A 23248-nucleotide genomic window follows, 5' to 3' on the forward strand; every position below is an offset into this window, starting at 1 on the left:
ACTAAGGACTTGAACCTAGTGTGAGACTCGGGGTTGCGACACTTGACAGACGTTAAGATGTAGGCCTTCCCTGTATCCACACTCTTCGTGAAAATACCTACAGACAAGTACCTAAGGTTGGCTACCATCCTGGCTCCATCCATCCCTGAGAACGAAGGTAAAATCAGACGAGGGAATGACACTTCCCTAGATATAAAATAAGAATCTGGTCCTCTTTTTTCTCTCCTATAGTATGGCAACTTCCTGTAGCCTGGGCTGCAAATGGGGAAGTAAAATATACTGCATTCTGTCCTACAGACTTGTGGGATTAGAAATTACTTAACTGGACCCTAATACAGAGGCCTGTGGAAAAAAAAAAATTTTTTTTTATTCTTGCTTTCTCAAATTTTGTATACATAGATTTTTTTTGAATTTTGATACTAATTTTGAATTCTTCTTTAATATAGATATGCATATATAAAGGGTTTATATTTTTTCCCTTAATTTTTTCCCTTTTTTTCTTCTTCTGATTTTGAATTTTTATTTTATTTTCATTTTGTTTTGTTTTTCTTTTGAATTAACTCACACACCCCCACAACTAAAACTTGAATCCTCAGCTGGACTCAGTGTTTTTTCAACACTTTCTTCAGGGGGGATTGTATTTCATCAATTCCAAGATTTAAATTTTGTTCGAGAGAGAAATCTCCAGAGAAGAAGCTTGCTAACTAACTGAATCCAGAGAATGAACTGTTTGCAGAAAGATATCTAAACCTTTTCACTACAGGAAGATCCAGAATGAACCTTGGGGTGTGGTTGATTGAACATTCTTTGAATGTACACTCTTATGCCAAAGGGGACTGCCCCCTAATTGGCTTTTGTCAATGCGCCCAGCAAAACATTGGTTTGCTGTCCTTCTCTCTCCTCTATTTCCCCATATTTACAACTATTATAATTTTCCTCTTAGTGGGTAAAAAAATTTTTGTATACACATATAGTTAGAAATTTTTGGGGTGCAGTATGCTTATGTTTAGTGATCAATTGGGGAGACTAGTCTCCCAATCATCATCAGGGGGGATTGTGAATTTTAAAAGTCTCCATTTTGGTCTAGCACCCAAAAATTGTGCACACCCACACTACACGGGCATGCGCTAGTCAATGACAAATCAGAAATAACTAACTGCCCACCTGGGCTGTCCTAAGCCAAGCTAGAGCCAACCATTGGATTTGTGAGACACAGGAAGTGAGGTAGGGAACAGCCTCTGAGATTCGCGGAACTTCCTGTGGGGAGAGCTAGAGAGGGGGTTGGTGTTAGGAGCTTGGAGAGAGAGGACGCCCGCAGACAGCTTTCCTTCAGATCGGTCACGTGAGTTAAGGACTGGTTCTTTCCACCTGGGCCTTTAGGCCTAAACTCCCTCTGCCTTGGTCAGAGGTTGAGTAGCCTCTTTCCCTTTTCTCTTCTCTCTTTCTCTCCCTAACCTTTTCCCTACTCCCAATGTGATTAAACCTTTATAAACCTCATTCTGACTTGAGTGTTTCATTTTAGGAATTTCATAAGTAAATTCCTTGGCGGCCATTGTTAAATATTATATAAATCTTGTAGCCACATTTGTAACCATTACTATATTATAACCTTCTCCCAGAAGCCTTAAATTTCCCCATTACATATTTAAAGGGAATTTTCTCCTATGTCACCTCCCCTAAGTTCTTCCATCTACCAATCACAATAGACGTTTTTCAAAGGACAGACCATTCTTAGTTCACACCTAAGGCGGCTTAAATTTTTTTATTAAGTTCACACCAGAAAACTTCTGAGTAAGTTTCTCACCTCTTTGCTCCTTGTAAATTCACAACTTGCCTGACCTTTATAGGTACTTAGCACCCTTTTGTATTATATCCAAAAATAGGCATAGCTTAAGAACTTTTTGTCTTACTATAAGAATGGGTTTAAATACTTTTCATTGTTCAGCAAAGAGTTTACAACTTTATCTTCCCCTAAAGCATGCTTAAGTATGGTGAAGTAGAGTTCTCACATTCCTGATCAAGTACCTTCACTGCCCAAATGAGGAATGGTCCCAATGGGGAATGGTCTTAACCCAACCTTATGAAGTAGGGTCTGGGAATTTTTTAAGGTTTACAATCTTAACCTTATGAAGTAGGGTCTGAGAATTTTTAAGGTTCACACCCCTCTAGGGTAAGCCGAGGGTTCCGGGGCTCCAGATCCACTCTAACCCTCTCACTGTCCAGGACTAGTCAGGGAGAGTCAGGCCCAGAGCATGGAGATCATGCTGGGCCAAAGGCACCTCAGGGAGAGCAACAGCCTGTGGCCCGGCTCTCCAGAGTCCCTTTATAGGGGGCCCTGGTGGCTCCTGGAGGTTCCCCTGAAAAGGCAAAGGGGGCCTGGGGAGGCTGCAACAGCCTCAAGCTACAGCCCTGCTCAAAGACTTCAGAGCTTTCCCCAGAGCCCCTGCCTAGAATGTGGGCTGCCTGTCCTTCCCTCTCCAGAGCTAGCTGAGCAGCGGGCCTTGGGCTTTGGCTCTGAGCTCTGCAGGAAAGGCCCCGGGGCGCCTCCTGAGACAGGCCCAAACTTTCGGGTGGCCCCCCCACACCCCCTTTGTGTCCAGGGGCTGGAGAGGACCTTCCTCCGGGGTGCTGCCCCCTTCTTCCTTGTCCTGCCTTGCATGGGACCCGGGGAATGCTGCCAGCTGGCCCCCCCTGACCCTCCTGACCCATGCATGAGGTCACAACGGGGGCCTCCTGGCTGTGTTACGCCTGCGAGGCTGCCCCTTCTTAGCTCAGCTGTCCCAGAGAGCCATAGCCAGTCTGCCCTCCCCGCAGAGAGTATCCTGGCCCTCCTCCAGCAGCCCCCTCCACCCCCACCCCAGAGCCCTGATCTTCAGGCGCACCGAGACTCCCTGAGCCCAATGAAACCCCGGAAACCCTCACCAGGTGGGGCCCCGGCCTGGGGGGCTGCAGGGATGCAGGGGAGCCCGCGGGGGCCGGCCAGCCCCCAGCTCCGGCCTGCTTCCTCCCTGCTCGCAGTTGTTCTGCCCGGAGAGCTCCACCTGCCGGAAGTGGAAGCGGAACTATCCTTCCCGCTGTGCTTCCCCAAGCCTGGCCCTCTACAGAGAGCCGTGGCGGAGGGCAACTACCCGCCCCTCGGGCCGTTCACGGCCATGTTCGAGAGTGACTTTCTGCAGGTGACCCCAGGCAGGCCGATGGGCCCGGCTGGGGGAGGACGGGGGAGGGCTGGGAGGCGGCGGCGGGAGGGGGGGGGGGTAGTGGGAGGCAGTGAGGGGGTGGCAGGGGGCCGTGGGGGCGGGGGCTGTGGGGGATGGCAGGGGTGGTAGGGGGCGGCGGGGGGGAGGGAGGGGCGGTGGGGGGCGCCAGGCGGAGGTCAGGGTGCTCCCGGCTGCCCCGCCCCGGCCTCCCCAGGTCACCAACAAGGGGGAGCCTGTCTTCCTGCACAAGAAGGAGAACCCGGTGACCATGGCGGTGGCCTCCTCCTTCCCGGGGCTCCTGCTCCCGGACCTCGTCCTGCTGGCCCGGCCCGTCCAAAGCAAGAAGCAGCCTCCGCGGCTGGAGCTCACCAGGTGACCGGGCGGCCCGGCCCTGCCTGCCTGCCCCCCTCTCTGTGCCGGGCCCGGCTCACCCCGTGCTCCCCACAGGCTGCTGCCGGCACAGCTGGTCCGCCTGTTTGTCCACAGCGAGGCCGGATGGAGGCTGAAGCTCCGCCTGGCCTCCGGCCGCAGTTTCTACCTGAGGCTGGTGGCCGAGCCGGCCGAGGGCTGCCTCCTGTTCAACCGCTGGCGCTTCCTGATCTTCCTGATGCAGGGGCCCATCCCGGCCTGGGCCCGGAGCCCCGACGAGCAGGCCGCCCAGGTGAGGGCCGCCCGGAGCCCCCTCTGACGCCGGGAGGCGGCGCGGGCGGCCCGTGACCCCCACTCTTCCTCTCCCCCAGGACGAGAGCGCCCCGATGTCCGCAGCGGGTGAGAAAACCCTCCTCCTGCCTCCTGCCCCGGCGCCTCCGCCTGGCTCTGGGTTTCTGAGGCCCTTCTGGTCCCTCCACAGAGGCCCCCCCCAAACGGAAGGAGGTGGCCTTCCCTCCCCAGTACCCCGTCCCGAGGACCAAGGGGAGCCCGGGCTGGACCTGGGACAAAGCACTGCACTACCCTGGGCCGCTCTCCCAACTGATGGACCAGCAGAGCGCCCCGGCCCTCCCGGAAGTGATGTCGAGAGCGGAAGCCGCCCCCATGTCCTTCCGGTCCCAGCAGAAGCTCCCAGTCAGGAGAGAAGAGCAGCAGAAGTGGGCGTGGCCCCAAGCGTGCGGGGGCGGGGGGGAAGGGGCGGGGGCGGGGGCGGGGGCGGGCACAAGGGCCTGGAGGAGAGGGAGGGCTGGTCCTGGACACCCAGCAGGCCAGAGTGCGGTGGGTTGCTTCCTTAGATCAGAGCCCACCCTTTTCAGGAGGAGCACCCCGGGGAGCCTAGTGGAAGTGGAAGGTAAAGGACGCCCCCCTCCCCCCTGCTCCCCTGCTCTCTGGCTCGGGGCTCTTCCGGAGGCCTAACCCGGTCCCGAATCCCCCCCAGGGCAGCCGAGAGTCACCATCCGGACTCTGTTCTCCACAATTTCCGGGTCTCACCTGTCTAAGGTACTAGGGAGGCTGGGACTGACTGTCAGGCCAGCTGGGCCCGGCCCAGAGGCCCGGCGTGACTCCTCCCCCCTGCCCTTGCCAGGCTGCCTCACCAGCGGAGACGTCCTCTTCAGGGCCCTCCAGGCCACCCTCCCAAGAGCACCCCCAGGAGCCGGGCACTGCCAACAAGCTGCCGCTCCCCCAAGAGCAGCCGCAGCCCCAGGAGCTCCCCCAAGAGCAGCCGCAGCCCCAGGAGCTCCCCCAAGAGCAGCCGCAGCCCCAGGAGTTCCCCCAAGACCAGCCGCAGCCCCAGGAGCTCCCCCAAGACCAGCCGCAGCCCCAAGAGCTCCCCCAAGACCAGCCGCAGCCCCAGGAGCTCCCCCAAGACCAGCCGCAGCCCCAGGAGCTCCCCCAAGACCAGCCGCAGCCCCAGGAGCTCCCCCAAGAGCAGCCGCAGCCCCAGGAGCTCCCCCAAGACCAGCCGCAGCCCCAGGAGCTCCCCCAAGAGCAGCCGCAGCCCCAAGAGCTCCCCCAAGACCAGCCGCAGCCCCAGGAGCTCCCCCAAGAGCAGCCGCAGCCCCAGGAGCTCCCCCAAGACCAGCTGCAGCCCCAGGAGCTCCCCCAAGACCAGCTGCAGCCGCAGCCCCAAGAGGGCCCCCAAGAGAGGCGCCATTCCAAGAGGCACCACCACCACTCAAAACACCACCACCACCATTCAAAATGGCAGCAGCTCCCCCAAGAGCAGCCACAGCCCCGAAGGCTGTGCAAATGCCCGAGCATGCAGGAGCCGCCACTGCGGGTTAAGGTTCGGGAAACCTTAGGGGAGCCCAGAACACTGGCCGAAGGTCTTTTAAAAAAAATTGAGGCCTGGGATGCCTGGCGGTTCGGGTGGGTCCGCTGCCAGCCTCCGGAAGCCGCCGGGGTCGCCACAGAGCAGCCCAAGGACAACCCGAGGGACGGTCCGGAGCCCACCCAGGCCTCACAGCCCTGCGCCAGTTTCAAGGCTCTGAGGAAGGCTATCCAGAAGCCACCGAGCTGGCTCACCAGAGCATGGCAACAGGGCAAAAAGGTGGTCTGCACCTGTACCAGGGGCTCCAGCTAATCCCCTGCCCAGGCCACCTAACTGCATTAGATTTTTTTTTTATTTTTTTTAAATATATTTTATTTGATTATTTCCAAGCATTATTCATTAAAGACATAGATCATTTTCTTTTCCTCCCCCCACCCCCACCCCCCATAGCCAATGCGTAAGTCCACTGGTTATTACATGTTTTCTTGATTTGAACCCATTGCTTTGTTGATAGTATTTGCATTGGAGTGTTCATTTAGAGTCTCTCCTCTGTCATGTCCCCTCAACCGCTGTATTCAGGCAGTTGCTTTTCCTCGGTGTTTCCACTCCCATAGTTTATCCTTTGCTTATGAATGGTGTTTTTTTTTCTCCTGGATCCCTGCAAGTTGTTCAGGGACATTACACCGCCACTAATGGAGAAGTCCATTACCTTCGATTATACCACAGTGTATTAGTCTCTGTGTACGATGTTCTCCTGGTTCTGCTCCTCTCGCTCTGCATCACTTCCTGGAGGTTGTTCCAGTCTCCATGGAACTTCTCCACTTTATTATTCCTTTTAGCACAATAGAATTCCATCACCAACATATACCACAGTTTGTTCAGCCATTCCCCAATTGAAGGGCATCCCCTCGTTTTCCAGTTTGGGGCCACCACAAAGAGCGCAGCTATGAATATTCTTGTACAAGTCTTTTTCCCCATTATCTCTTTGGGGTACAGACCCAGCAGTGCTATGGCTGGATCAAAGGGTAGACAGTCTATTAGCTCCCTTTGGGCATCATTCCAAATTGCCCTCCAGAATGGCTGGATCAGTTCTCAACTCCACCAGCAATGAATTAATGTCCCTACTTTGCCACATCCCCTCCAGCATTCATTACTTTCCTTTGCTGTCCTGTTAGCCAATCTGCTAGGCGTGAGGTGATACCTCAGAGTTATTTTGATTTGCATCTCTCTGATTATACGAGATTTAGAGCACTTCTTCATGTGCTTGTTAATAGTTTTGATTTCTTTATCTGAGAACTGCCTATCCATGTCCCTTGCCCATTTATCAATTGGAGAATGGCTTGATTTTTTTTTGTACAATTGATTTAGCTCTTTATAAATATGAGTAATTAAACCTTTGTCAGAGGTTTCTATGAAGATTTTTTCCCAATTTGTTGTTTCCCTTCTGATTTTAGTTACATTGGTTTTGTTTGTACAAAAGCTTTTTAGTTTGATGTAGTCAAAATTATTTTACATTTTGTGATTCTTTCTATGTCTTGCTTGGTTTTAAAGCCTTTCCCCTCCCAAAGGTCTGATATGTATACTATTCTGTGTTTACCCAATTTACTTATGGTTTCCTTCTTTATGTTTAAGTCACTCACCCATTTTGAATTTATCTTGGTGTAGGGTGTGAGGTGTTGATCTATTCCTAGTCTCTCCCACACTGTCTTCCAACTTTCCCAGCAGATTTTATCGAATAGTGGATTTTTGTCCCAAAAGCTGGGATCTTTGGGTTTATCGTATACTGTCTTGCTGAGGTCACTTTCCCCCAGTCTATTCCACTGATCTTCCTTTCTGTTTCTTAGCCAGTACCAAATTGTTTTGATGACTGATGCTTTGTAATATAGCAAGGCCCCCATCATATGTGTTTTTTTTCATTATTTCCCTGGATATCCTTGATCTTTTGTTCTTCCAAATGAACTTTGTTATGGTTTTTTCTAAATCAGTGAAGAAGTATTTTGGTTGTTCAATGGGTATGGCACTAAATAGATAAATAAGTTTGGGTAGGATGGTCATTTTTATTATATTGGCTCGTCCTATCCATGAGCAGTTAATGTTTTTCCGTTTGCTCAAGTCTAGTTTTAGTTGTGTGGCGAGTGTTTTGTAGTTTGTGTTCATATAGTTCCTGTGTTTGTCTCGGGAGGTAGATTCCTAGGTATTTTATTTTGTCTAAGGTGATTTTGAATGGGATTTCTCCTTCTAGTTCTTGCTGCTGAGCTGTGTTGGAGATATATAGAAAAGCTGATGATTTATGTGGGTTTATTTTGTATCCTGCAACTTTGCTAAAGTTGTTGATTATTTCCATTAGCTTTTTGGTTGAATCTCTAGGATTCTTTAAGTAGACCATCATGTCATCCGCAAAGAGTGATAACTTGGTCTCCTCCTTGCCTATTTTGATGCCTTCAATTCCTTTATCTTCTCTAATTGCTACTGCTAGTGTTTCTAGTACAATGTCAAATAGTAGAGGTGATAATGGGCATCCTTGTTTCACTCCTGATCTTACTGGGAATGCATCTAGTTTATCCCCATTGCAGATGATATTAGCTGATGGTTTTAGATATATACTGTTTATTATTTTTAGGAATGACCCTTTTATTCCTATGCTTTCTAGTGTTTTTAATAGGAATGGGTGTTGTATTTTATCAAAGGCTTTTTCTGCATCTCAATTGAGATAATCATGTGGTTCTTGGTAGTTTGCTTGTTGATGTGGTCAATTATGTGGATGGTTTTCCTAATGTTGAACCAGCCCTGCATCCCTGGTATGAATCCTACTTGATCATGGTGAATGATCCTTCTGATTACTTGCTGGAGTCTTTTTGCTAGTATCCTATTTAAGATTTTTGCATCTATATTCATTAGGGAGATTGGCCTATAGTTTTCTTTCTCTGTTTTTGCCCTGCCTGGTTTTGGAATCAGTACCATGTTTGTGTCGTAAAAGGAGTGTGGTAGAACTCCCTCTTTGCTTATTATGTCAAATAGTTTGTATAGTATTGGGATTAACTGTTCTCTGAATGTTTGATAGAATTCACTGGTGAATTCATCAGGCCCTGGGGATTTTTTCTTAGGAAGTTCTTTGATGGCTTGTTGGATTTCATTTTCTGATATGGGATTATTTAAGAATTCTATTTCCTCTTCTGTTAGTCTAGGCAGTTTGTGTTTTTGTATATATTCATCCATTTCTCCTAAATTGGTGTATTTATTGCCATATAATTGGGCAAAGTAATTTCTAATGATTGCCTTACTTTCCTCTTCATCGGAGGTGCTGTCCCCCTTTTCACCTTTAATGCTGTTAATTTGCTTTTCTTCCTTCCTTTTTTTAATTAGATTGACCAGTACTTTGTCTATTTTGTTTGTTTTTTCAAAGTACCAGCTTCTTGTCTTATTTATTAAATCAATAGTTCTATCACTTTCGATTTTATTAATTTCTCCCTTAATTTTTAGGATTTCTAGTTTGGTTTTGATCGCTTTCGAGTTTTTTCATTTGCATTTCCAGTTGATTGATCTCTGCTCTCCCTTGTTTGTTAATATAAGCATTCAGGGATATGAATTTACCTCTGATTACCGCTTTGGGTGCATCCCAAAAGGTTTGAAAGGATGTCTCGCCATTGTCATTTTCCTTGATGAAATTATTAATTGTTTCTATGACTTCTTCTTTAACCTAAACGGTTTTGGAGTATCATATTGTTTAATTTCCAATTGGTTTTAGATTTGGTTTTCCATGTACCATTACTAATCATTATTTTTATTGCCTTGTGATCTGAGAAGGCTGCATTCACTATTTCTACTTTCCTGCATTTGTGTGCTATGTTTCTGTGACCTAATGTATGGTCAATTTTTGTGAATGTGCCATGTGGTGCTGAGAAGAAGGTGTATTCCTTTTTATCCCTATTTATTTTTCTCCATATGTCTATTAATTCTAATTTTTCTAAGATTTCATTCACTTCTTTTACCTCTTTCTTATTTATTTTTTGATTTGATTTATCTAAATTTGATAATGGTTGGTTTAAGTCTCCCACTAATATGGTTTTACTGTCTATTTCTTCCTTCAATTCTCCTAGTTTCTCCATTAGAAATTTGGGTGCTATGTTATTTGGTGCATACATGTTGATTAATGATATTTCCTCATTGTCTAGAGTCCCTTTTAACAAAATATAATTACCTTCTCTATCCCTTTTGATCAGGTCTAATTTTGCTTTGGCTTTATCAGATATCATGATTAACACTCCTGCCTTCTTTTTATCAGTTGAGGCCCAGAAGGTCTTACTCCATCCTTTAATTCTGACCTTGTGGGTGTCAACCCGCCTCATGTGTGTTTCTTGAAGACAACATATGGTAGGGTTTTGGATTCTAATCCATTCTGCTATTCGTCTACGTTTTATGGGTGAGTTCATCCCATTCACGTTCAAAGTTATGATTGTCATTTGTGGACTCCCTGGCATTTTGATATCCTTCCCTAATTCTAACCTTTTCTTCTTCGGCTCTACCTTTTAGTCCAGTGATTTACTTTGAATCAGTCCCCCTTGTCCCCTCCCTTGATGTTTCCCTTTTTAGTCCCTCCCTTTTTGTTCCCTCCCCCTCCCCCCTCTCTTTCCCTCCCTTTTTGTTTACCCTCTCCCCCATCCCCCCCATCCCCCCCTTGGTTTTCTCTTCTCCCTACCCTTGTTGGGTAAGATAGAATTCATGATCCCAATGGATCTGGATGTTTTTCCCTCTCAGAGTTGATTTCCCTGAGATTAAGGTTTAAGTAAAAAACCCCTCTCTTCCTCTCCTTCTTATAGGAGTTTTCTTCCCCTCCCCTTCCCATGTGAATCTTTGTGTGAGAAAGCTTATTCTATTTGGTCTTTCTTTACCCCCTATTTATACATTACATTTTCCCCACATATTAATATATATAATTTGATGTAAATGTAGTCCTTATAGAAGAGAGTTTGACTTAAAGAAAAAGATAAGATTTATCTCCTTTTCCCTTTCTTTCATATTTCCCTTTTTATGTTTCTCTTGCTTTCTGTGATTGGATATCAAATTTTCCACTAAGTTCTAAGTATTCAGAGAAAATAAAGTGAGAGCATCAAATCAAGATTGATCAATAGAATGAAAAGTGATATAAAATGGTATAAAAATGTTCTTAAAATACTTTCTCTCTTATCCCCTTTTTGTTGTTTTTGAATCGCATACCAAATATATTCGCATCTTTTACATTTTCCAAACAGCAGTGCAAACATCAATTCAAGTATCAATGTTCCCAAAGACATGACATTCTGATTTGTAGTAGACATAATAAGAATGAAGCTAATGAAGTGACCTTGCACCTTCTGGCTGCGTGTTTCTTATATGAGCCTTATTTAAATCTCTGCTTCTGGGTAAATGAACCATTCAATAGAATAACCCAGAATATACCATAACCAATGTTTGCAAAATTCATTCCACCAAACCAACGTTTGGATTAACAGAAACTTGATTTGCTTTCGATGTAGAAGCAATTTCTACAGCTTCTTGTTCATATAGAGTTTGATGTGACTTATTTTTCCTAGTTGTCAATGAATAATATTCCATCTGCTTTTACTACAAGCTTATTAGTGTGTATTTTTTCCTATTTTCAATACATACTCCAAAAGGGGAAACTGAGGGAATACTTTGCCCTTGCTCCATGTATGTGTGCAATAACCTATTCCACCCAGGAGGGTCAACAACTGCGCGTCCACAGACATTGTCCAACCTAGAGCACTCAGTTTACCTCTGAGGCTTTACTTTCATATACCAGAACGTCTTCCAGTACTTGAAGTGGAAGCTAATAAACCACGAATCCAGTGGCCTGCCTGAATTCTGGGACTGGTATTAGAGAGCCAGAAAGAATCCCCATAAAGATATTCCCCAAGAAGATGGAGTTCAAGGACTAATGATCAATAATGATATTAACATGTAACTACAGCAATGGCAGTTGGAACATAATGTCTACATAGGCATTGCCAGGAACATAATCTATACATGGATGTAGATGATCAATTTTCAATAACTTGGGTTCCTAATTAGAATTTCAAAGTGCATTTTGCCTGACATCTCATCGCTTTCCTAAGAGCAGGAGGAGCAGTGGGTTGGCTAGGAGGGTTAATGTCCAGAGCAAGTTGGGACAGAGATTTTGATAATGTTCTTAACTCTCTTTTAATGTTTCTTATGAAAGCTACAATCTCTCCCTGACTTTCCTCTATAAGCTCAAGCCGAGTATTTAGTTCTGCATTTTGTTGAGTAGTAGAAGGAACATTCCGTTGGTTTGACTGAGAAGTGGGTTTTTTAAGGAAATACAATATTACAGCTATAACAATCAAAATCCAAGGGGGAGTACTGTGTTGATTATATTTTGCCATAAATCGCATGGTATGAGAAATTTCAGAGAGACAAAGAATGCGAATTTTACAAGCTTGGTCATAGAGCTGAATAGCCAGTTGTTAAGTATGTTGTGAACTGGCTGTAACCACATATTTCTAAAGTAAACACGTGGGAAGCAGGACAAGGCCAAAAGCTTTCCCAGGTTTTTCTGGTCCTAATTTAGGCAGCTGCTAGCCAGGACCTTAGGACCCTGTTGCTAAGATCTAAAATAGCTTAATTTAAGGAGATTCAAAAAGGTTTTTTACTCACCCGTTCTTGCAGCTGTATTTTTGAAGTCAAGTTAAAAAAAAAGAAAACAAAACTGACTGATAGAGCAAGTAATAAATCAAAGAGAGAAAGGAAAAAGATTTCACAGAAACTTTTTGAGGGTTTTCTCACCAACCTCGTGGTCAGCCATAAACTGTAATGATTAAAATAGTGGAAGACATAAATTGTTGTAGATATAAGAGTGGTTGAGTAAATTGTGACCGCAGAAAATATGGTTTCAAGACAGTGTCTTGTTTTAAAATCAAATATATAAGGTGGTCACCAGGGAAATATTCCCAATTATGAAATATACCCAAATCAACTGGGTTTTATAGAGATTTTAATTCATCCAATGAGGAATTAAAGAAAGAGAGAAAAAGGAAATAATGAGAAAAGGATAGGCTAGCCCAGGGCAGCTCTGGCCAACCCAGGCCTTAAGCCCTAAGAGAAAGATCAGTCAGTCCTTAATCACTCACCACAAGATTTGTTCAAGTAAGGATTCTAGTGACACCAGGCCAGCTTCATCTCAGCTGACTTCACCAGCTCAATCCTGAATCTGAATGTCTCTGAGCTCCTATTTAAAGGGAATTTTCTCCTATGTCACCTCCCCTAAGTTCTTCCATCTACCAATCACAATAGACGTTTTTCAAAGGACAGACCATTCTTAGTTCACACCTAAGGCGGCTTAAATTTTTTTATTAAGTTCACACCAGAAAACTTCTGAGTAAGTTTCTCACCTCTTTGCTCCTTGTAAATTCACAACTTGCCTGACCTTTATAGGTACTTAGCACCCTTTTGTATTATATCCAAAAATAGGCATAGCTTAAGAACTTTTTGTCTTACTATAAGAATGGGTTTAAATACTTTTCATTGTTCAGCAAAGAGTTTACAACTTTATCTTCCCCTAAAGCATGCTTAAGTATGGTGAAGTAGAGTTCTCACATTCCTGATCAAGTACCTTCACTGCCCAAATGAGGAATGGTCCCAATGGGGAATGGTCTTAACCCAACCTTATGAAGTAGGGTCTGGGAATTTTTTAAGGTTTACAATCTTAACCTTATGAAGTAGGGTCTGAGAATTTTTAAGGTTCACACCCCTCTAGGGTAAGCCGAGGGTTCCGGGGCTCCAGATCCACTCTAACCCTCTCACTGTCCAGGACTAGTCAGGGAGAGTCAGGCCCAGAGCATGGAGATCATGCTGGGCCAAAGGCACCTCAGGGAGAGCAACAGCCTGTGGCCCGGCTCTCCAGAGTCCCTTTATAGGGGGCCCTGGTGGCTCCTGGAGGTTCCCCTGAAAAGGCAAAGGGGGCCTGGGGAGGCTGCAACAGCCTCAAGCTACAGCCCTGCTCAAAGACTTCAGAGCTTTCCCCAGAGCCCCTGCCTAGAATGTGGGCTGCCTGTCCTTCCCTCTCCAGAGCTAGCTGAGCAGCGGGCCTTGGGCTTTGGCTCTGAGCTCTGCAGGAAAGGCCCCGGGGCGCCTCCTGAGACAGGCCCAAACTTTCGGGTGGCCCCCCCACACCCCCTTTGTGTCCAGGGGCTGGAGAGGACCTTCCTCCGGGGTGCTGCCCCCTTCTTCCTTGTCCTGCCTTGCATGGGACCCGGGGAATGCTGCCAGCTGGCCCCCCCTGACCCTCCTGACCCATGCATGAGGTCACAACGGGGGCCTCCTGGCTGTGTTACGCCTGCGAGGCTGCCCCTTCTTAGCTCAGCTGTCCCAGAGAGCCATAGCCAGTCTGCCCTCCCCGCAGAGAGTATCCTGGCCCTCCTCCAGCAGCCCCCTCCACCCCCACCCCAGAGCCCTGATCTTCAGGCGCACCGAGACTCCCTGAGCCCAATGAAACCCCGGAAACCCTCACCAGGTGGGGCCCCGGCCTGGGGGGCTGCAGGGATGCAGGGGAGCCCGCGGGGGCCGGCCAGCCCCCAGCTCCGGCCTGCTTCCTCCCTGCTCGCAGTTGTTCTGCCCGGAGAGCTCCACCTGCCGGAAGTGGAAGCGGAACTATCCTTCCCGCTGTGCTTCCCCAAGCCTGGCCCTCTACAGAGAGCCGTGGCGGAGGGCAACTACCCGCCCCTCGGGCCGTTCACGGCCATGTTCGAGAGTGACTTTCTGCAGGTGACCCCAGGCAGGCCGATGGGCCCGGCTGGGGGAGGACGGGGGAGGGCTGGGAGGCGGCGGCGGGAGGGGGGGGGGGTAGTGGGAGGCAGTGAGGGGGTGGCAGGGGGCCGTGGGGGCGGGGGCTGTGGGGGATGGCAGGGGTGGTAGGGGGCGGCGGGGGGGAGGGAGGGGCGGTGGGGGGCGCCAGGCGGAGGTCAGGGTGCTCCCGGCTGCCCCGCCCCGGCCTCCCCAGGTCACCAACAAGGGGGAGCCTGTCTTCCTGCACAAGAAGGAGAACCCGGTGACCATGGCGGTGGCCTCCTCCTTCCCGGGGCTCCTGCTCCCGGACCTCGTCCTGCTGGCCCGGCCCGTCCAAAGCAAGAAGCAGCCTCCGCGGCTGGAGCTCACCAGGTGACCGGGCGGCCCGGCCCTGCCTGCCTGCCCCCCTCTCTGTGCCGGGCCCGGCTCACCCCGTGCTCCCCACAGGCTGCTGCCGGCACAGCTGGTCCGCCTGTTTGTCCACAGCGAGGCCGGATGGAGGCTGAAGCTCCGCCTGGCCTCCGGCCGCAGTTTCTACCTGAGGCTGGTGGCCGAGCCGGCCGAGGGCTGCCTCCTGTTCAACCGCTGGCGCTTCCTGATCTTCCTGATGCAGGGGCCCATCCCGGCCTGGGCCCGGAGCCCCGACGAGCAGGCCGCCCAGGTGAGGGCCGCCCGGAGCCCCCTCTGACGCCGGGAGGCGGCGCGGGCGGCCCGTGACCCCCACTCTTCCTCTCCCCCAGGACGAGAGCGCCCCGATGTCCGCAGCGGGTGAGAAAACCCTCCTCCTGCCTCCTGCCCCGGCGCCTCCGCCTGGCTCTGGGTTTCTGAGGCCCTTCTGGTCCCTCCACAGAGGCCCCCCCCAAACGGAAGGAGGTGGCCTTCCCTCCCCAGTACCCCGTCCCGAGGACCAAGGGGAGCCCGGGCTGGACCTGGGACAAAGCACTGCACTACCCTGGGCCGCTCTCCCAACTGATGGACCAGCAGAGCGCCCCGGCCCTCCCGGAAGTGATGTCGGAAGTGATGTCGAGAGCGGAAGCCGCCCCCATGTCCTTCCGGTCCCAGCAGAAGCTCCCAGTCAGGAGAGAAGAGCAGCAGAAGTGGGCGTGGCCCCAAGCGTGCGGGGGCGGGGGGGAAGGGGCGGGGGCGGGGGCGGGGGCGGGCACAAGGGCCTGGAGGAGAGGGAGGGCTGGTCCTGGACACCCAGCAGGCCAGAGTGCGGTGGGTTGCTTCCTTAGATCAGAGCCCACCCTTTTCAGGAGGAGCACCCCGGGGAGCCTAGTGGAAGTGGAAGGTAAAGGACGCCCCCCTCCCCCCTGCTCCCCTGCTCTCTGGCTCGGGGCTCTTCCGGAGGCCTAACCCGGTCCCGAATCCCCCCCAGGGCAGCCGAGAGTCACCATCCGGACTCTGTTCTCCACAATTTCCGGGTCTCACCTGTCTAAGGTACTAGGGAGGCTGGGACTGACTGTCAGGCCAGCTGGGCCCGGCCCAGAGGCCCGGCGTGACTCCTCCCCCCTGCCCTTGCCAGGCTGCCTCACCAGCGGAGACGTCCTCTTCAGGGCCCTCCAGGCCACCCTCCCAAGAGCACCCCCAGGAGCCGGGCACTGCCAACAAGCTGCCGCTCCCCCAAGAGCAGCCGCAGCCCCAGGAGCTCCCCCAAGAGCAGCCGCAGCCCCAGGAGCTCCCCCAAGAGCAGCCGCAGCCCCAGGAGTTCCCCCAAGACCAGCCGCAGCCCCAGGAGCTCCCCCAAGACCAGCCGCAGCCCCAAGAGCTCCCCCAAGACCAGCCGCAGCCCCAGGAGCTCCCCCAAGACCAGCCGCAGCCCCAGGAGCTCCCCCAAGACCAGCCGCAGCCCCAGGAGCTCCCCCAAGAGCAGCCGCAGCCCCAGGAGCTCCCCCAAGACCAGCCGCAGCCCCAAGAGCTCCCCCAAGACCAGCCGCAGCCCCAGGAGCTCCCCCAAGACCAGCCGCAGCCCCAGGAGCTCCCCCAAGACCAGCCGCAGCCCCAGGAGCTCCCCCAAGAGCAGCCGCAGCCCCAGGAGCTCCCCCAAGACCAGCCGCAGCCCCAGGAGCTCCCCCAAGAGCAGCCGCAGCCCCAAGAGCTCCCCCAAGACCAGCCGCAGCCCCAGGAGCTCCCCCAAGAGCAGCCGCAGCCCCAGGAGCTCCCCCAAGACCAGCTGCAGCCCCAGGAGCTCCCCCAAGACCAGCTGCAGCCGCAGCCCCAAGAGGGCCCCCAAGAGAGGCGCCATTCCAAGAGGCACCACCACCACTCAAAACACCACCACCACCATTCAAAATGGCAGCAGCTCCCCCAAGAGCAGCCACAGCCCCGAAGGCTGTGCAAATGCCCGAGCATGCAGGAGCCGCCACTGCGGGTTAAGGTTCGGGAAACCTTAGGGGAGCCCAGAACACTGGCCGAAGGTCTTTTAAAAAAAATTGAGGCCTGGGATGCCTGGCGGTTCGGGTGGGTCCGCTGCCAGCCTCCGGAAGCCGCCGGGGTCGCCACAGAGCAGCCCAAGGACAACCCGAGGGACGGTCCGGAGCCCACCCAGGCCTCACAGCCCTGCGCCAGTTTCAAGGCTCTGAGGAAGGCTATCCAGAAGCCACCGAGCTGGCTCACCAGAGCATGGCAACAGGGCAAAAAGGTGGTCTGCACCTGTACCAGGGGCTCCAGCTAATCCCCTGCCCAGGCCACCTAACTGCATTAGATTTTTTTTTTTATTTTTTTAAAATATATTTTATTTGATTATTTCCAAGCATTATTCATTAAAGACATAGATCATTTTCTTTTCCTCCCCCCACCCCCACCCCCCATAGCCAATGCGTAAGTCCACTGGTTATTACATGTTTTCTTGATTTGAACCCATTGCTTTGTTGATAGTATTTGCATTGGAGTGTTCATTTAGAGTCTCTCCTCTGTCATGTCCCCTCAACCGCTGTATTCAGGCAGTTGCTTTTCCTCGGTGTTTCCACTCCCATAGTTTATCCTTTGCTTATGAATGGTGTTTTTTTTTTCTCCTGGATCCCTGCAAGTTGTTCAGGGACATTACACCGCCACTAATGGAGAAGTCCATTACCTTCGATTATACCACAGTGTATTAGTCTCTGTGTACGATGTTCTCCTGGTTCTGCTCCTCTCGCTCTGCATCACTTCCTGGAGGTTGTTCCAGTCTCCATGGAACTTCTCCACTTTATTATTCCTTTTAGCACAATAGAATTCCATCACCAACATATACCACAGTTTGTTCAGCCATTCCCCAATTGAAGGGCATCCCCTCGTTTTCCAGTTTGGGGCCACCACAAAGAGCGCAGCTATGAATATTCTTGTACAAGTCTTTTTCCCCATTATCTCTTTGGGGTACAGACCCAGCAGTGCTATGGCTGGATCAAAGGGTAGACAGTCTATTAGCTCCCTTTGGGCATCATTCCAAATTGCCCTCCAGAATGGCTGGATCAGTTCTCAACTCCACCAGCAATGAATTAATGTCCCTACTTTGCCACATCCCCTCCAGCATTCATTACTTTCCTTTGCTGTCCTGTTAGCCAATCTGCTAGGCGTGAGGTGATACCTCAGAGTTATTTTGATTTGCATCTCTCTGATTATACGAGATTTAGAGCACTTCTTCATGTGCTTGTTAATAGTTTTGATTTCTTTATCTGAGAACTGCCTATCCATGTCCCTTGCCCATTTATCAATTGGAGAATGGCTTGATTTTTTTTTGTACAATTGATTTAGCTCTTTATAAATATGAGTAATTAAACCTTTGTCAGAGGTTTCTATGAAGATTTTTTCCCAATTTGTTGTTTCCCTTCTGATTTTAGTTACATTGGTTTTGTTTGTACAAAAGCTTTTTAGTTTGATGTAGTCAAAATTATTTTACATTTTGTGATTCTTTCTATGTCTTGCTTGGTTTTAAAGCCTTTCCCCTCCCAAAGGTCTGATATGTATACTATTCTGTGTTTACCCAATTTACTTATGGTTTCCTTCTTTATGTTTAAGTCACTCACCCATTTTGAATTTATCTTGGTGTAGGGTGTGAGGTGTTGATCTATTCCTAGTCTCTCCCACACTGTCTTCCAACTTTCCCAGCAGATTTTATCGAATAGTGGATTTTTGTCCCAAAAGCTGGGATCTTTGGGTTTATCGTATACTGTCTTGCTGAGGTCACTTTCCCCCAGTCTATTCCACTGATCTTCCTTTCTGTTTCTTAGCCAGTACCAAATTGTTTTGATGACTGATGCTTTGTAATATAGCAAGGCCCCCATCATATGTGTTTTTTTTCATTATTTCCCTGGATATCCTTGATCTTTTGTTCTTCCAAATGAACTTTGTTATGGTTTTTTCTAAATCAGTGAAGAAGTATTTTGGTTGTTCAATGGGTATGGCACTAAATAGATAAATAAGTTTGGGTAGGATGGTCATTTTTATTATATTGGCTCGTCCTATCCATGAGCAGTTAATGTTTTTCCGTTTGCTCAAGTCTAGTTTTAGTTGTGTGGCGAGTGTTTTGTAGTTTGTGTTCATATAGTTCCTGTGTTTGTCTCGGGAGGTAGATTCCTAGGTATTTTATTTTGTCTAAGGTGATTTTGAATGGGATTTCTCCTTCTAGTTCTTGCTGCTGAGCTGTGTTGGAGATATATAGAAAAGCTGATGATTTATGTGGGTTTATTTTGTATCCTGCAACTTTGCTAAAGTTGTTGATTATTTCCATTAGCTTTTTGGTTGAATCTCTAGGATTCTTTAAGTAGACCATCATATCTCTAGGATTCTTTAAGTAGACCATCATGTCATCCGCAAAGAGTGATAACTTGGTCTCCTCCTTGCCTATTTTGATGCCTTCAATTCCTTTATCTTCTCTAATTGCTACTGCTAGTGTTTCTAGTACAATGTCAAATAGTAGAGGTGATAATGGGCATCCTTGTTTCACTCCTGATCTTACTGGGAATGCATCTAGTTTATCCCCATTGCAGATGATATTAGCTGATGGTTTTAGATATATACTGTTTATTATTTTTAGGAATGACCCTTTTATTCCTATGCTTTCTAGTGTTTTTAATAGGAATGGGTGTTGTATTTTATCAAAGGCTTTTTCTGCGTCTCAATTGAGATAATCATGTGGTTCTTGGTAGTTTGCTTGTTGATGTGGTCAATTATGTGGATGGTTTTCCTAATGTTGAACCAGCCCTGCATCCCTGGTATGAATCCTACTTGATCATGGTGAATGATCCTTCTGATTACTTGCTGGAGTCTTTTTGCTAGTATCCTATTTAAGATTTTTGCATCTATATTCATTAGGGAGATTGGCCTATAGTTTTCTTTCTCTGTTTTTGCCCTGCCTGGTTTTGGAATCAGTACCATGTTTGTGTCGTAAAAGGAGTGTGGTAGAACTCCCTCTTTGCTTATTATGTCAAATAGTTTGTATAGTATTGGGATTAACTGTTCTCTGAATGTTTGATAGAATTCACTGGTGAATTCATCAGGCCCTGGGGATTTTTTCTTAGGAAGTTCTTTGATGGCTTGTTGGATTTCATTTTCTGATATGGGATTATTTAAGAATTCTATTTCCTCTTCTGTTAGTCTAGGCAGTTTGTGTTTTTGTATATATTCATCCATTTCTCCTAAATTGGTGTATTTATTGCCATATAATTGGGCAAAGTAATTTCTAATGATTGCCTTACTTTCCTCTTCATCGGAGGTGCTGTCCCCCTTTTCACCTTTAATGCTGTTAATTTGCTTTTCTTCCTTCCTTTTTTTAATTAGATTGACCAGTACTTTGTCTATTTTGTTTGTTTTTTCAAAGTACCAGCTTCTTGTCTTATTTATTAAATCAATAGTTCTATCACTTTCGATTTTATTAATTTCTCCCTTAATTTTTAGGATTTCTAGTTTGGTTTTGATCGCTTTCGAGTTTTTTCATTTGCATTTCCAGTTGATTGATCTCTGCTCTCCCTTGTTTGTTAATATAAGCATTCAGGGATATGAATTTACCTCTGATTACCGCTTTGGGTGCATCCCAAAAGGTTTGAAAGGATGTCTCGCCATTGTCATTTTCCTTGATGAAATTATTAATTGTTTCTATGACTTCTTCTTTAACCTAAACGGTTTTGGAGTATCATATTGTTTAATTTCCAATTGGTTTTAGATTTGGTTTTCCATGTACCATTACTAATCATTATTTTTATTGCCTTGTGATCTGAGAAGGCTGCATTCACTATTTCTACTTTCCTGCATTTGTGTGCTATGTTTCTGTGACCTAATGTATGGTCAATTTTTGTGAATGTGCCATGTGGTGCTGAGAAGAAGGTGTATTCCTTTTTATCCCTATTTATTTTTCTCCATATGTCTATTAATTCTAATTTTTCTAAGATTTCATTCACTTCTTTTACCTCTTTCTTATTTATTTTTTGATTTGATTTATCTAAATTTGATAATGGTTGGTTTAAGTCTCCCACTAATATGGTTTTACTGTCTATTTCTTCCTTCAATTCTCCTAGTTTCTCCATTAGAAATTTGGGTGCTATGTTATTTGGTGCATACATGTTGATTAATGATATTTCCTCATTGTCTAGAGTCCCTTTTAACAAAATATAATTACCTTCTCTATCCCTTTTGATCAGGTCTAATTTTGCTTTGGCTTTATCAGATATCATGATTAACACTCCTGCCTTCTTTTTATCAGTTGAGGCCCAGAAGGTCTTACTCCATCCTTTAATTCTGACCTTGTGGGTGTCAACCCGCCTCATGTGTGTTTCTTGAAGACAACATATGGTAGGGTTTTGGATTCTAATCCATTCTGCTATTCGTCTACGTTTTATGGGTGAGTTCATCCCATTCACGTTCAAAGTTATGATTGTCATTTGTGGACTCCCTGGCATTTTGATATCCTTCCCTAATTCTAACCTTTTCTTCTTCGGCTCTACCTTTTAGTCCAGTGATTTACTTTGAATCAGTCCCCCTTGTCCCCTCCCTTGATGTTTCCCTTTTTAGTCCCTCCCTTTTTGTTCCCTCCCCCTCCCCCCTCTCTTTCCCTCCCTTTTTGTTTACCCTCTCCCCCATCCCCCCCATCCCCCCCTTGGTTTTCTCTTCTCCCTACCCTTGTTGGGTAAGATAGAATTCATGATCCCAATGGATCTGGATGTTTTTCCCTCTCAGAGTTGATTTCCCTGAGATTAAGGTTTAAGTAAAAAACCCCTCTCTTCCTCTCCTTCTTATAGGAGTTTTCTTCCCCTCCCCTTCCCATGTGAATCTTTGTGTGAGAAAGCTTATTCTATTTGGTCTTTCTTTACCCCCTATTTATACATTACATTTTCCCCACATATTAATATATATAATTTGATGTAAATGTAGTCCTTATAGAAGAGAGTTTGACTTGAAGAAAAAGATAAGATTTATCTCCTTTTCCCTTTCTTTCATATTTCCCTTTTTATGTTTCTCTTGCTTTCTGTGATTGGATATCAAATTTTCCACTAAGTTCTAAGTATTCAGAGAAAATAAAGTGAGAGCATCAAATCAAGATTGATCAATAGAATGAAAAGTGATATAAAATGGTATAAAAATGTTCTTAAAATACTTTCTCTCTTATCCCCTTTTTGTTGTTTTTGAATCGCATACCAAATATATTCGCATCTTTTACATTTTCCAAACAGCAGTGCAAACATCAATTCAAGTATCAATGTTCCCAAAGACATGACATTCTGATTTGTAGTAGACATAATAAGAATGAAGCTAATGAAGTGACCTTGCACCTTCTGGCTGCGTGTTTCTTATATGAGCCTTATTTAAATCTCTGCTTCTGGGTAAATGAACCATTCAATAGAATAACCCAGAATATACCATAACCAATGTTTGCAAAATTCATTCCACCAAACCAACGTTTGGATTAACAGAAACTTGATTTGCTTTCGATGTAGAAGCAATTTCTACAGCTTCTTGTTCATATAGAGTTTGATGTGACTTATTTTTCCTAGTTGTCAATGAATAATATTCCATCTGCTTTTACTACAAGCTTATTAGTGTGTATTTTTTCCTATTTTCAATACATACTCCAAAAGGGGAAACTGAGGGAATACTTTGCCCTTGCTCCATGTATGTGTGCAATAACCTATTCCACCCAGGAGGGTCAACAACTGCGCGTCCACAGACATTGTCCAACCTAGAGCACTCAGTTTACCTCTGAGGCTTTACTTTCATATACCAGAACGTCTTCCAGTACTTGAAGTGGAAGCTAATAAACCACGAATCCAGTGGCCTGCCTGAATTCTGGGACTGGTATTAGAGAGCCAGAAAGAATCCCCATAAAGATATTCCCCAAGAAGATGGAGTTCAAGGACTAATGATCAATAATGATATTAACATGTAACTACAGCAATGGCAGTTGGAACATAATGTCTACATAGGCATTGCCAGGAACATAATCTATACATGGATGTAGATGATCAATTTTCAATAACTTGGGTTCCTAATTAGAATTTCAAAGTGCATTTTGCCTGACATCTCATCGCTTTCCTAAGAGCAGGAGGAGCAGTGGGTTGGCTAGGAGGGTTAATGTCCAGAGCAAGTTGGGACAGAGATTTTGATAATGTTCTTAACTCTCTTTTAATGTTTCTTATGAAAGCTACAATCTCTCCCTGACTTTCCTCTATAAGCTCAAGCCGAGTATTTAGTTCTGCATTTTGTTGAGTAGTAGAAGGAACATTCCGTTGGTTTGACTGAGAAGTGGGTTTTTTAAGGAAATACAATATTACAGCTATAACAATCAAAATCCAAGGGGGAGTACTGTGTTGATTATATTTTGCCATAAATCGCATGGTATGAGAAATTTCAGAGAGACAAAGAATGCGAATTTTACAAGCTTGGTCATAGAGCTGAATAGCCAGTTGTTAAGTATGTTGTGAACTGGCTGTAACCACATATTTCTAAAGTAAACACGTGGGAAGCAGGACAAGGCCAAAAGCTTTCCCAGGTTTTTCTGGTCCTAATTTAGGCAGCTGCTAGCCAGGACCTTAGGACCCTGTTGCTAAGATCTAAAATAGCTTAATTTAAGGAGATTCAAAAA

The 23248-nt window shown here is 47.1% G+C and overlaps 4 protein-coding genes and 2 long non-coding RNA genes across 11 annotated transcripts; 4 read left to right on the top strand and 2 right to left on the bottom strand.

Moving 5' to 3' along the window:
* Positions 1-1731: 1731 nt before the first annotated feature.
* LOC130458764 (uncharacterized) lies at positions 1732-2259 on the bottom strand. Its single transcript, XR_008918156.1, has 2 exons — positions 2124-2259; positions 1732-2077 (listed from the first exon to the last, which is right to left on the bottom strand). It is a non-coding gene; the product is annotated as an uncharacterized LOC130458764 (long non-coding RNA).
* LOC130458763 (acetylcholinesterase collagenic tail peptide-like) lies at positions 2071-3326 on the top strand. Its single transcript, XM_056825386.1, has 2 exons — positions 2071-2925; positions 3019-3326. Exons 1-2 carry the CDS (start codon positions 2253-2255, stop codon positions 3324-3326), a joined length of 981 nt encoding a protein of 326 aa, XP_056681364.1. The 5' UTR covers positions 2071-2252.
* A 109-nt stretch (positions 3327-3435) lies between these two features.
* Positions 3436-6809, top strand: LOC130458761 (cell surface glycoprotein 1-like). Of its 4 annotated transcripts, none has more exons than XM_056825381.1 (7): positions 3436-3569; positions 3645-3858; positions 3938-3965; positions 4048-4282; positions 4421-4476; positions 4564-4625; positions 4711-5781. In XM_056825381.1, exons 1-7 carry the CDS (start codon positions 3466-3468, stop codon positions 5707-5709), a joined length of 1698 nt encoding a protein of 565 aa, XP_056681359.1. In that variant the 5' UTR covers positions 3436-3465; the 3' UTR covers positions 5710-5781. The 4 variants fall into 4 exon arrangements, with proteins under 4 accessions (XP_056681359.1, XP_056681360.1, XP_056681361.1 ...); XM_056825382.1 differs by having other exon boundaries at positions 4442-4476; XM_056825383.1 differs by lacking the exon at positions 4564-4625 and having other exon boundaries at positions 3938-4282; positions 4711-6809.
* Positions 6810-12730: 5921 nt separating this feature from the next.
* Positions 12731-13258, bottom strand: LOC130458765 (uncharacterized). The gene is made up of 2 exons (XR_008918157.1): positions 13123-13258; positions 12731-13076 (listed from the first exon to the last, which is right to left on the bottom strand). It is a non-coding gene; the product is annotated as an uncharacterized LOC130458765 (long non-coding RNA).
* LOC130458762 (acetylcholinesterase collagenic tail peptide-like) lies at positions 13070-14325 on the top strand. The gene is made up of 2 exons (XM_056825385.1): positions 13070-13924; positions 14018-14325. The coding sequence occupies exons 1-2, from the start codon at positions 13252-13254 to the stop codon at positions 14323-14325; spliced, it is 981 nt and encodes a 326-aa protein (XP_056681363.1). The 5' UTR covers positions 13070-13251.
* A 109-nt stretch (positions 14326-14434) lies between these two features.
* Positions 14435-18161, top strand: LOC130458760 (cell surface glycoprotein 1-like). Of its 3 annotated transcripts, none has more exons than XM_056825379.1 (7): positions 14435-14568; positions 14644-14857; positions 14937-14964; positions 15047-15293; positions 15432-15487; positions 15575-15636; positions 15722-18161. In XM_056825379.1, the coding sequence occupies exons 1-7, from the start codon at positions 14465-14467 to the stop codon at positions 16868-16870; spliced, it is 1860 nt and encodes a 619-aa protein (XP_056681357.1). In that variant the 5' UTR covers positions 14435-14464; the 3' UTR covers positions 16871-18161. The 3 variants fall into 3 exon arrangements, with proteins under 3 accessions (XP_056681357.1, XP_056681358.1, XP_056681356.1); XM_056825380.1 differs by having other exon boundaries at positions 15453-15487; XM_056825378.1 differs by having other exon boundaries at positions 15047-15487.
* Positions 18162-23248: the final 5087 nt, after the last annotated feature.

This window comes from Monodelphis domestica, chromosome 4 (genome assembly GCF_027887165.1).
Source record: "Monodelphis domestica isolate mMonDom1 chromosome 4, mMonDom1.pri, whole genome shotgun sequence".
NCBI lineage: Eukaryota > Metazoa > Chordata > Mammalia > Didelphimorphia > Didelphidae > Monodelphis > Monodelphis domestica.